The 11,998-nt window shown below is 52.9% G+C and overlaps 1 protein-coding gene across 1 annotated transcript in view; it reads right to left on the bottom strand.

Annotated features, from left to right (window-relative positions):
• Positions 1-897: 897 nt before the first annotated feature.
• The window catches only part of LOC132320353 (electroneutral sodium bicarbonate exchanger 1-like), a 29,569-nt gene continuing 18,468 nt past the window's right edge, over positions 898-11,998 (bottom strand). The window contains exons 24-45 of the mRNA XM_059832634.1: positions 11,574-11,702; positions 10,990-11,125; positions 10,616-10,776; positions 10,332-10,511; positions 10,075-10,163; positions 9,785-9,942; positions 9,328-9,415; positions 8,676-8,822; positions 8,405-8,496; positions 7,722-7,896; positions 7,452-7,585; positions 6,589-6,834; positions 6,381-6,486; positions 5,866-6,027; positions 5,068-5,181; positions 4,558-4,719; positions 3,716-3,967; positions 3,008-3,076; positions 2,287-2,460; positions 2,050-2,187; positions 1,506-1,606; positions 898-985 (exon numbers count right to left, since the gene is read on the bottom strand). Of these exons, the coding sequence (XP_059688617.1) occupies positions 898-985; positions 1,506-1,606; positions 2,050-2,187; positions 2,287-2,460; positions 3,008-3,076; positions 3,716-3,967; positions 4,558-4,719; positions 5,068-5,181; positions 5,866-6,027; positions 6,381-6,486; positions 6,589-6,834; positions 7,452-7,585; positions 7,722-7,896; positions 8,405-8,496; positions 8,676-8,822; positions 9,328-9,415; positions 9,785-9,942; positions 10,075-10,163; positions 10,332-10,511; positions 10,616-10,776; positions 10,990-11,125; positions 11,574-11,702 (3,101 nt within the window). The remainder of the gene's footprint in view (positions 986-1,505; positions 1,607-2,049; positions 2,188-2,286; positions 2,461-3,007; positions 3,077-3,715; positions 3,968-4,557; positions 4,720-5,067; positions 5,182-5,865; positions 6,028-6,380; positions 6,487-6,588; positions 6,835-7,451; positions 7,586-7,721; positions 7,897-8,404; positions 8,497-8,675; positions 8,823-9,327; positions 9,416-9,784; positions 9,943-10,074; positions 10,164-10,331; positions 10,512-10,615; positions 10,777-10,989; positions 11,126-11,573; positions 11,703-11,998) is intronic.

Genomic DNA, 11,998 nt, shown 5'->3' with positions numbered 1-11,998 from the left:
GAGCACGTGCTGAGCCCACAGCAAGATGCAGGGCTGCAAGGGGACCTTTTCTTCTGGCTTGTCCTCTCCTCCCAGGCTCCACGGCCAGCCGACTCGACCGCATGTGCCTGAGGTGACACCACAGCCCAACGACCCCCCGCCCCAAAACCTCAAGAGAGCACGAGAGCCATCTCTGCTTCACAGCTTCTTCCTGCATAGCGGCAGGGGAAGGGAGAAGGAAAAGGCATCTTGCCGCTTTCCTCCCGGCTCATCCCACCCTGGGAGAGAAGAGACTTTGCAAGGACAGGGGAGAAGAAAAAACTACAGAGTGCCAGGGAGGTAAAAGGAAGGAAAACAGCACTGAATGATAAAGCGGCAGCAGTCCCTCTACCACTACAAACCCACACCACCACACGCACGTACACACGGGAACTTCACGACACCGAACTCCCATTGACTGGCACGTACACCTCAGTTTGCTGGTCTAGAGATACTGAATGCCTGAAGCACACCAAGGAGAACTGAAAACATCGACATGGCTTTAATGGGAATCCTCCAACTGGAAAACAGCGGTATCTCCCCGTCTCTGCGTTGGCACGTCCCTGAGTCACGTTCTCACTCCTCCCCTTCAAAGCCGAGGCTCCTAAATAGCAAAACTGGGGGGAAAAAAGACAAAAAGAGGGAGAGCACCATCAGTGGAAGACCTGCCGGCTGCTGCTGGTTCAACCCTGTTCGTGGGACCACCCTGGCAGTGACAAGCTGGTTTGCATGCCACGGTCCTCGCTGCCTCTTCCCAGGGACGGGCCGTTTGCTCGGTACTGCCTGCCGAAGCACGGGAAAACTGTAGGCATGCGCCGTCGCTTGCAGAGGAGCACGGTCACGTTCACATGCAATCCTTTACCTCTTTCCTCCCCGGATTCAGACTGTTTCTGTGTTCATAGTGAGAGCCTTCCACACGCTCGTTTTCAACACTTCCTCCGAGATATTAATCTCGCAAGGATCAGTCCTGCAATAAATATTTCACAGAGCAATCCGTGACTACGGGAACTGATGCCACCAAGTGCGTTAGCATCAGCAAGAGGAACAGCGGGGCCCCGAGAATCAAAGCTCAGCATAAGCACGGCAGGTTTTGCTGGATGAGGAGTTTTGCGAGGCAAGCCTGAGAGCTGCAGAGCTACAGCTCCGTGCAAAGGCTCTTGCGGGCGTTTAGCCTTGGAGTGGGCTCCTAAGCCACTGCTGGTACAGATCATGCCTGCAACTCCTCGTTTTTACGTATGAGGATCTCCAGCTACCCTAAAGTCACTGAGGATGCGACTTTTTGGGGTCAGATGGGAGTTGTGCAGCCACTCTGCTTGGAGGCAGAGCCCTGCGATCCCCTCCTGCAGCCCTGCCCGTAGATGTGATTTTCCCACCAAGCTGACTGCTGCTTTCTATGGGACGCTCAAGAAAGATGCAAGTGGAAAAAATTGTGCCAAACACCTTCCAACTAATCTTGCCGGGGGTCCTGGCACTTGGTGGGGCTTTACCTGTCCCTGCTTTGCTTTGGGATATCCAAGTTGCTGGTCTTGCCCAGTTTCAGCAGAACTGAACCGGCAGCAGCAGCAGCTTCCATCATTTTCGGGGACTCCTGACGGAAAAAAGGGACAAATCAAGTTCTCTGTCTTGGATCCAAGTGGAAAAAACCTGAACACCCAGCAAAAACATTGCATGCTGCCCTCTCCTTCTGACTCGTGGCACCTTTAGCTATTAGCGCAGCAGGGTAAAGACCTTTCACTCTGAATTTTTTGGGGGGGGGGGCGTTAAAAACACTGTTACGAGCCAATCTTTCCATCATCATCATCATCATCTGTTATTATAAATGACTCATTTAAAAAATTATACCTCTATTCAAGTGTTAAGCTCACTGCTCATTCAGGGAAAAAAAAGGTTAAGATGTGGGATCCAGGCTATTAGGATCTGTTTCTTTTGAGTTCTGATCTTGCCCCAACATGTAAAGACAAGCTGTGCTAGAAACAGGCAATCTCACAGCCCGAGGGAGATGTCCAGCCCCGAGCGCCCAGCAAGCGTTACCTCTTCTTCATTGGCTTCGTTTTTGGCACCGTCCAACTTCTTCTTCTTGCTCTCTGGCATAAGGTCATCCAGGAAGCTGAGCTCTCGCTTTGAGAAGCAGAAATCCATGGCTTTCCGGACAAATACAAGAGCCAAAACCTGCACGAAATAGAGGGAAGATGCGGTGAGGCCAGAGGTGGTGCTACATCTCACTCCAACGCGGCAAACATCCCTGTGCCGAGCGGCACCGCCTCTTACCATCATGGGAAAGACGATGGCGGCACGGGACACCTTGATGGCCCAGAGCAGGACGAGGCAGATCAGCTGGATCACGGTGAAGAAGTGCACCTTTCGCAAGGGGACGTGCCGCAGGTAGATGAAATCCGGCTGGTGTTTCGCCGGCATCCAAAACAGCTTCAAGCGATCGAAGAACTGCAAAGTCAAAGTGGAAAAGTTGCCACCTTGGGACTGCGGAAAGCTTCTGGCCCTCTTGAGACGTGGAGGGAGTTTTCAGGATCTCGCTCGCCATGAGAAATCGTGGATCCCACTATGCTCCTCCTGGGAGCAGCACCCATTTTCCCTTCGCTCCAGCTAGAAACCAGCTTGCCCGTGAGAGCTGCCCACCCACGTGCAATTATGCCACGTTATTCTATGATTAGCTTGTCTTGGCCCACTGAATCCCCCAGCAAGGATTTCCACCAGTGGTAGAAATTGCCTTCCCTGTGCACTCAACTCCCCCATTTTCACCTAACCAAACACTGGCCTGCCCTAACCTGTGTTTAAACAGGGAGCGCTCAACTTGCCCGGTCCTCCCAGCCCTATAGACCTCCTGTGCCTCCTCCAATCTTTTTCGTACACAAAATATTTTCATTGCTTGCTTTCCGAGAGGTTTTTTTCCCATGCCGCTGCTTTTTTCCTGCTTCTACGGAGATGAAATACCAGGCAGCGGACATGCTGCACGCTGTAAAAAAGTCCGTACCTGAATTTCTCCGAGCGACGACACGCCCATGTAGAGAAAGACGCCGTAAAGCACAGGCATTGGTATAAACTGAAAGAAAGAATGCAATCATTTATTTTTTTAAATTGCATTTTCAGTAGTACCACTCTCTTCTACAGGCACTGCCTCAAATTGCCTACAGCTTTCCAGTTTCCACAGGGTTAGAGACGTGTCGGATTTTAACCAGCAGAGCTTTTGTGCCTGCGAGTGAGCTAACGCTCTGCTTTAGGCTGACCGTTGGAGTTATCTTTCATCAGCAGAATCCTATCTTCCAGAAAGGTTGGAGGAAAACAGGCGACCATGCTACCATATGCCACGTTCTGTGACGGTAGAAAAACCTTTCTCCTTATTCTTGTAGCAACAAGCAAAAGCAACGTGCCTCCTCTTAGCCTAGCGAGGAGATTATCTTGTGGGAGGAACACGCAAGGAAGCCCATGGAGATGATTTCAGTGTGTTTAGCTACTGGAACGGCTGTGCTGAGGCATTTGGGGGAGCAAATTGCCATCGATAACGTGCTGAACGGCTGGAAAGCGTAAGCGAGGAGGCTGCTTCCCACTGTGGGTCAAGCCCCAAGGTTTGGGATCACCTCCTCCTCCACTCCACAGCTGCTTGGGCCTGGAGAGAGGGGACTGGTTTTGGGTAACCTCCAAAAAGCTCGTGGCTGTTGGGTGTTTTGCATTTTCCTCTTACCTTTAACACAGAAGTGAAGAAGACAGAGCAGCCCATGAGCACAAAGATCATGGAGCCAGTGACTCTCTGCTCTCGTATCCCCAGAAACTTGGGTTGTTCTCCTGGAGCTGCGCACTCAGACTCGACTTTGAGGCTATTCACGTGGGTGATGGACAGGACGGTGGCAGCCACAAACCAGGGCAGCCCCATCACGGAGCACACCCCGAGCATCACGGCCACCATGAAAAGGTCCAGGTGGTACCCACATCCTTTCTGCGGGAAGCAAAACAAGGAGATGAGCGTCCCACAGCACAGGAGCAAGGACAACGTCGCAAGTCAGGCTCAAACCCCGCTAGAGCGCAAGTCAACTTCTTGAGAATTTAAAACACGCCTCGGAAACAAATAAGGAGGTATCTGCTCTTTGTGCAAGCCCCTTGCATGAAAAGGTGGCAGGAGTTCAGACAAAGTGGATTTGGTTGTGCGATAGCTACTTCTCAAAAGAAAAAAAGAGACCGGGTTTTTTCCTTTATAAAGAAATTTCCACCACTTGCAAGTAGGATGTGACTCTGAGTTATCCCTGGCAGCGCGTCAACACAATTCGATCCCCCATCCACTGGTGACATTTTAAAACAAAACCACGCTTCTCTATTGCTCCAAGATTAATTTGCTCCTCTGAAAGGCTGCTCATCTGAACTCCCTGTCGTTTGCTCCCTGTGTCATCATTAATGCAGGAGAGCATCCTGCCACGCAGCCTGACGTTTTCCCAAACCAATGCCTTCCCAAAGCATTTGGAATAGGAGCTTCTCCCCGTGCCTGCAGCCCGGAGTGGGTTGGGGATGGGCTCATCTCTTGCAGCCCCTTACCTTCAGCCTGTGCTCCTTCCTGTTCACAATAACAGCAGTGATCTGCTGGTCCATGAAGATCAAGATGGTGCAGAGCAGAGCTGGGATGAGCGCAGCCAACACCGTCCACCAAGGGTTGGGTCCTACGGGGCTGATGAACCACCCGCGGTCGTCTCTGGTAGGCTGCAACAAAGCACACACATCAGCATCATCTCCCAGCCCAGCCACCTCACTGGCTTTGCTTTTCCCCTCCATTCCCATGTCAGAGCACCTCCCAGCCCTGGCTTCACGTCACCCTGGGGTTCAGCACTGCCGGTGCCCTCTTTGCAAGCACCTACAGATACTTCTCCTGGAGGTATCTAGTTTTGGGGCTGTCTTCTCCTTTCCCGAAGGAAACAATGCGCTTGGAGGCAGAAGAGGAGATGGTCACACCACCAGCATCTCCTCCGGACTCAGCCCTGTCCTGCCCCGGCATCACCTTGTGGCATCCCCAAGGGCTGAAACCAGCTCCCTGCCAAAACACCCCGTTACCTTGAACATATGGGGGACGTGGAGCTTCGGTGATGGGATCCCAATCATGAAGTCCATGAGCACCATGACGACGATGGTGAGGAAAACAGCAAAGTCGCTTACTGTGGACCGTACCTGGGGCAAGAAACCAGAGCTGAAGGGGGCGTCGCAAAGGGGGCCACAACATGACATGGAAAAGTGAGGGACGTCAACGCCATTAAGACCGGTTAACAAAACCCCTCCATGCTGAGGACATGCAGCCAAATCCCTTGGTTAGATACCGTTGCTGTGTTTGTGCCTGTGAGATCTGGTGCCAGGCAATACAAAATGTTTAATTAGGTGGAAAAGGGTTGTCTTAATTGAAACCTTAAAAAAAAAAAAAAATTACAAAAGAAGGAAGCAGATGTCTGCCACGACAGCCACGCTCACAGCTAAAACGGGAATAAGGCACTGAGGCATCATTTGCTCCTCAAAAGGAAGAAATAGTGTCGTTTGCTATGGCAGCTCCTCAGCTGAATCAGCCTTCCCCTTGAGCACATAATGCACAGAAGGTGAAAAAAAGTAACTGTGGAAGACCTGATTTCCCACTGCCTGAGCAAGAGATGGCTCCAGGACAGGTCGCCAGGCAGGTGGGAAATGCTACGATCCTTTTGCGCTCATGGAAATGAGTGAGGGACGTCCACGCTGATGGAGAGCTTGGCCTTCAAGGTCAACGTTTCCCAGCTCGACCGAGTGGTGGCAAATACTGCTTAGTGCTCCAGGAAAGCCATTTTGGGAAATGAGCGTGGAGACTGCTGCTGGCCACCGTCTTCTACCTACTCTGGTTGGGAAGTATCGGCTGGTCTTAAACTTCTTCAGTAAGCTCGACAGCACAAAGGTGGAGAAGAAGAGGATGCAGCACCAGAAGAGGACGTCAGGCGTGTAGGGGCCATTGGGTCCACAGGCAGGTCCTTGAAACTCTCCATGCAAATACCGACATTCCTGGAGAAACAGAGCATCAGGACACAAAGGCAGTGCACGTGCGGCAAGGAAACCTTGCATAACGAGGGGGATATTTCTGCTGCCGGTCAGAAATATTGTCCTGCCACCGCGTTGAGGAGGCGGACAGTTATTACCCACGATGTTGGGCACAAGGTGGACTGGACAAGGTGGACGCTCCTTCCCAGGACCAAGCAGGTTAAAACCACCCATTAGATGTAAGCAATGACTTTTCAGAGCAGCACTAGCACAGCTGGAAGCCCATCACCACCTGAAGGGCTCCGACTTGCGCACCACGCGAATGCCCCTGGGCCCCGTGGCCGCGGCACGAGGAAGCAGTGGCTCGGGGCACTTACGGTCACCGTGAGGTTTTCCCAGGCGATGCCAGACACGTTGATCTTGTTGCTCTCCCAGAAACGCAGGGTTTCATTGCTGGGATGCGTCGGTGCCTCACACTTACAGCTGGGAGGAGAGAAGCCAAGACACGGGTAAGGGAGAGGCGATGCAGGTGCAGCCCTGAGCTCCTGCCAAGGGGCAGGGGCGTTTTAGGAGGAAAAAACCCACTAGTCGATGGTGAGGAAGTCGAGCTGGCTGTGCATGTGCACAGGGTAGGTCTCCCGCAGGTGACTCAGCTTCTCTAGAGCCTCGTAGATGAAGATGAGGCAGATGAGGGAGGCGAAGGCTTCTTCGGTGAAGCGGGTGATGTAGCACACCAAAGAGCTGGCGTCGGTGGCCACCAGCACGATGCAGAAGAAGGCGGTCCACAGTCCGATGCATGCCCGCAGAGAGAGATAGGAGAGCGTGTACTCCCTGGGAAACCAAAATAAAACCAAGGGTGGAAAGGCCAGCAAGAGGCTCCAAGTTGGGGCTTAATGATAAATTTAAATTGCAATAAGGGTGGTTCATCTCACATCGAAGTCATCACAGCAGAAGGACTGTCATGGAAAATACCCATTTCACATGAAAAACTCCTACTTTTTCAATGAAATCATCCAAACTCACAACATTTCAGCAGTAGACTATTTGGCTACCTGAGCAAACTGTATTTCCACTTCCAGCAACAATCAGGCTAAGAAGTGCCTTGTTTTGTACTCAGAGGGAAGCAAATCTTCCCCCATTCCCAAACCAGAGTGATTTGTCTCCTCTTCCTTGTGCAGCCCATCTTGGGCATCCACATCCTTGTGGTTTCTCCTCCTCCAGCTGCTTCGCTTTAAGCCTAAAACCCCCAAATGACCCCATCCATCCTTCAGAGAGCCAGGGCTCTCGCACCATCGCATACTAAAGCAGCAGCGTGCAGCATCTGTGACACACAAGACAACTTCAATCGAACAACTGCCGCTGAGAGAAATGAAAGACAAACATCTTTTCTCCATCCCCGCTGCCTTCTGAAGGCTCTCACAGCACCCGGCCGCAGCAACCAGCCTTACTTGCAGAATTTGTAGAGGATCTTCTCAAAGACGAGCACGGGTCCGGTGCTGCCGAGGATGGTGAGAGGTTGGCCAGCAAAGAGGGAAAACACCACGCCGGTCATGGAGGCGCCCAGCAGCGACTCCATGGCACTCTGTCCGGGGAAGAGAGGCAGCAGTGAGTACAGAAAGCATTAGGGGGAAAAAAAACCCAGAGCAAACTCACTGCAGCAAGGACTTTTGCATGAGTTTTATCCTCCCCCGTGCCACCCAACAGAGAGAGCTGCTCACTATGTGGCCATCGGTCGCCTCCCCCAGCAGTCCCCCGAAGGTGATGACAGGGGACATGCAGGCACAGTAGAGGAAGAGGAAGGACGCCAGACACTGCAGCCTCAGACCATCCCGAAAGTCGCTCCAGAACCACGGGGCTTTTCGCTTCACATCCAGGATCAAACCTCCAAAGAGCCTGGAAGAAGGACAAAATAGAGACAGTTCTCCTGCAAGACCACATGGACTTTTCTTGGCTGCAGAAGGGCAATCACAAGCATGGAGTAATTTTCAGTGCTGAAAAGAAGCCGTCTCCTTCTCCCTTTTTACACCCACTAGAAACTGAGGCACGCCAAAATGCCCTCCAACAACAAAAATAAAAAGAAGAAAAAAGAAAAAACAAGACCTAACCTGAGAGCCCATCCCCTCTTACTGCAACACTCCCTTGCTCTGAGAAGCAGCAGAGCTCTACCTGGAGGTATTTGCACATCTGCTTCCACCCCAAATCAAGAAAACCTGTGTGCACTGATGCTGTGGCTGAGCCCAGCTGCCCACATCTCCCACCTGCCCAGCCCAGGGACCCAGCTGGGCATGTGGAGCCCCTTCACTGAACCAAAAAACCCCAAAAACCTGCTCAAAGGCAAGGTGCATGCTCAGATTTGGGAGGCAAGCAGAAAAAAAACACCCCAAACTATCAAAGCTTGCACCTTCCCGTCCGCTCCAGTTCAGGACCGCTGTGCTTCTCCGGCTTGGTGTGAGAAGCACTGTCATCAAGAGCTCCTGGCATCTTCCTTTTTTCCTGTTCAAATGGAAATAAGAGAAAGACAGCTATTTGTAACCACTGGCTTGTTTTGCTTCTGGTCTGGCCATGTGACTGTGTCAAATAGGGACCTTGTGAATCTGGAGCCCTGAACAGCATCCCCAGCTGCCTGCCGTCCTGCCCGTCCCCCTCGCACCTCCCTCCACCGCAGCACCCACCTGCGAAGGGACGTTTTTCGGGGGCTCGATTCGGATCGATGGATCCCACTCTCCAGGCGGCAAGACCGTGACCTGATCCAGAAACTCATCGATGCCGGCCACGAGGTCAGCCCGGTTCTTGGCTTTATAGGCGACGTCATGGAAAACCTGCCCGTAGGAGACAACCTGCTCAGAGGACAACCCATCTCGCATGCCCTAAGCAGTGCAATAAGCACTTGGCTAAACGCAAGATAATTTCCCCCAAATTTCCTGCTGGCAATGGCAGGAAGTATTCCCCCAAAAGGAAAAATCTGTCCATCGTGTTCCTTGTAATCCTCTCCTCCACGAGGCCCCCCATCCCCCATGGCACACCGCAGCCTGTTGCTTAAAGAGGACAAGTTTTACTGGCCCTGGCAATGCCACCACTGGGGACAGCATGCTGGGGACCCCGGGGAGAAGGACGAGGTGCAGGATGCACCCCGGGTGGGATTTCAGCCTCCAGGATGTGGGGTGATGCAAACGTGCGTGTTTGCTTTGGGGTGCGAACGAAGGGTGGGCTATTTGGAGAGCTGCCGGCAGCGGGGACAGCAAATGCTCTTCCTCACTACTACAGAGACAGGGAGAGGTGAAGAAAGCCAAAAATGACCCAGAGATATCCCTTCTCACGTCGCACCTCATCCGTCATGATAGTAGCCATGGACCTGCCGATCTCATGGTACTGATGGGCTTTTCCTTCTGGTCCAAGCAAAACAAACAGGAACCTGGGCAAGACAAACAAAAGGAGAGAGACGAACGTGTCATGGCTCAAAGAGCACCCAAGGAAATCCCTGGCAGCTCCCAGCCCAGAGCACGGCTCGAGAGGGGACACGGAGGCTCACCGACTCCGGTGATGAATTGGAAATTCATCAAAACCCATCGCAAATTTCATTTTGGGGCCAACTCTCATTCACGTTGGCCAATGGGTTTAAAAGCTACAGCAGGGAAGGGGGAAATGAAGGCAAGGAGACGTGGCTGGCAGAAACGTGCTGGCTCCCGCTGGCCTTGTTCCCTTGGGATGCCAAACTGGTGCATGCCATCTGATGTTTTGTTGGGGGGGTTTGAAATAAAAACTTTGTGCTTCTCGTTCAGACCTTGTTGGGATGGGAACTTCCGTCATGCCCGAGAGGAGGACAGCCGGGGTCAGGCGGACAAATGCCATGATGGGCTGGCGAAGGAAATCCAGCTCTCCTACGAGCACGTTGGACGCTTCAGCCCCGCTGGGAATTTTCTTCATGAAGTGCAGCTCCGCCTGGGCACAACAAGCCATTTTCAGGCAATTACCCCAAAAGCAAAGCCCACAGCACCCTGCAGCTCCCTCTGCAGCCAAGGTTGCAACAGCAAATTCGGCCCTGAAGGCCTAAGAAAGCTATGAGTGTCTCACCTTGCTTAAATCCGTTGTGCTGGTCTCATGGTTCACCCCATTTTTAGCTTCCACAGTGGTGGGAGAAGGATGAGGGGTAAGTGTTTGAGCTGGTAGAAAAAAGAAAGACACTCAGAAAGACGGACAAGGAGCAATTGGGATGCTTCTCCTTTGCTAGGACAAACCTAATGGGGCCAAAGCCCTGCAGAAACCCTCATCTGCTGCCAAAGCCCTGCAGAAACCTTCACCGGGTGCCAAAGCCCTGCAGGAACCCTCACCTGGCTTGTCGAGGAGGTGCAGGTCCGACCCCTTCTTGCTCACATCAGCAAACGAGCGGAGAAGGTTGTTTCTTTTCTTCTCGTTCTGATGGTGGTGCTTCTTCAAAAGAACTTCTCCAATTTTTGCCCGCGTGCGCTCGTCAAACTCCGTGAGCTGTTCTTGCTGGCCCAGGATCAGATCTGAGCATGGCACAGGAAAATGAGGCAGGGTTTGATCTGGGAAGGAAGGGCACAGCGGCGAGCCAAGCTCGACCGTTCCCGGAGGGACGCGGCACCCACAGTACCTGCGATCTCTTCGATGCTGTTGGCACTAATGTCCAGCAGCACCGTGCCATTGATGATGCAGCTCCTCAGCTCAAAGAGGCTGTGCAAGGACAGCGTGGCCACATAGGGCTTGCTCCAGCGCTCGCCGCCGTCTTCCACGTCCTCCTCAAACTTCAGCCACCTGCGGACATCGGGTGCTGTCAGCCCCATTGCAAGGAAACAGCCCCAGCTCTCCAACCCCTTTAACAGAGCTACAGGTAGCAAGAGGAGACGGCTCCTCGCATCAGCACCTACAGCTGCAAAAGCTTCGTGTCCTGCGGAGCGGAAAGCAGAGCCCGCGTGCACTGCTGGCGCAGGGACTCCTCTCCCACCACAGCCGGCAGCAGCGATTTACCTTGCCGTTTCCTTCCACTCGGCATCTTCGCCCTCTTTCACGCAGATCTCATCCAGCTCGGTGAACAAGGCGTGAGGGACATGCTGCTCGTCCTCCTTGGTCCTGAGGATGAACTGCACCCGCTGGGACGGGGTGCCTGGGGGCAGAACACAGAGACCCGTCCCGTTACCATGCTCGAATATGGCCCATCACGCTCACATGCAAAGCGGGCATCAGATCGGCACCAGTTCAGCCACAAATATTGGGCCGGCCCCTCTCCCCTGGCTCTGTTGGGGCTTGCACAGAGCCACGGAGAAGGAGAAGCATCTATTCCACCCCTGCACAAGGATGGGCAGCTTTCCTTCCCCACATTTCCATTTTTAAAGCAGGCATCCCGCTGAGGAAGATGAGCCTAAATCCATTATACATTTAACTACCTCAAAAAAAAAAGATGAAAGTTTTGAAAAAGAGGGTCTTGTTAAATAATGCCACTTTCCCTCGGAAGAACAGCAAGTCACTCAAACTAGCCACATGGACCTGCTTGCAGAAGACCCCAGCGCCCATGTAGCCCCAAGGAGTTTAGTGAACGGGGTGGCGGGACTTACAGTGGTAGCCCCGCTCCGTCGGGGCACAGTCCTCCTCCTGTTCCCGATGCTTCTGCTTGTGGGGTCGGTGATGCCGGTGGCATTGCCCCACCAGCGGCATCTGCACGCCGGCGTACAGGGTCCGGTGGCCTGCAAAAAAGCAGCATTTGCATCACTCGCGATATTGGGGAGATGGATGACGCAGACACCACGGTTAAATCAGTGCAGCCGTCCCAGGAGGAAACACCAATTTTGTTTTCACTGGATCCCTGAATGTCACAGACCTCTCCTTTTTTCCAAGCCTGTTTTACTCGAACTTTGCAACAACAGAGCAACAACAAGTGATGGCTCCCCCAAAAGTGCCCTGAAAGCATCCAACCTCTTCTCAAATTCCAGCTTGGGCTGGCCAACACTCAGCCTTGCTCATTAAGCAGTGACAGAAGGGA

Source organism: Gavia stellata, chromosome 35 (assembly GCF_030936135.1).
Source record: "Gavia stellata isolate bGavSte3 chromosome 35, bGavSte3.hap2, whole genome shotgun sequence".
Lineage (NCBI taxonomy): Eukaryota > Metazoa > Chordata > Aves > Gaviiformes > Gaviidae > Gavia > Gavia stellata.
Note: the sequence above shows the minus strand (reverse complement) of the source record. Positions and strands in the feature narration are given on the sequence as shown.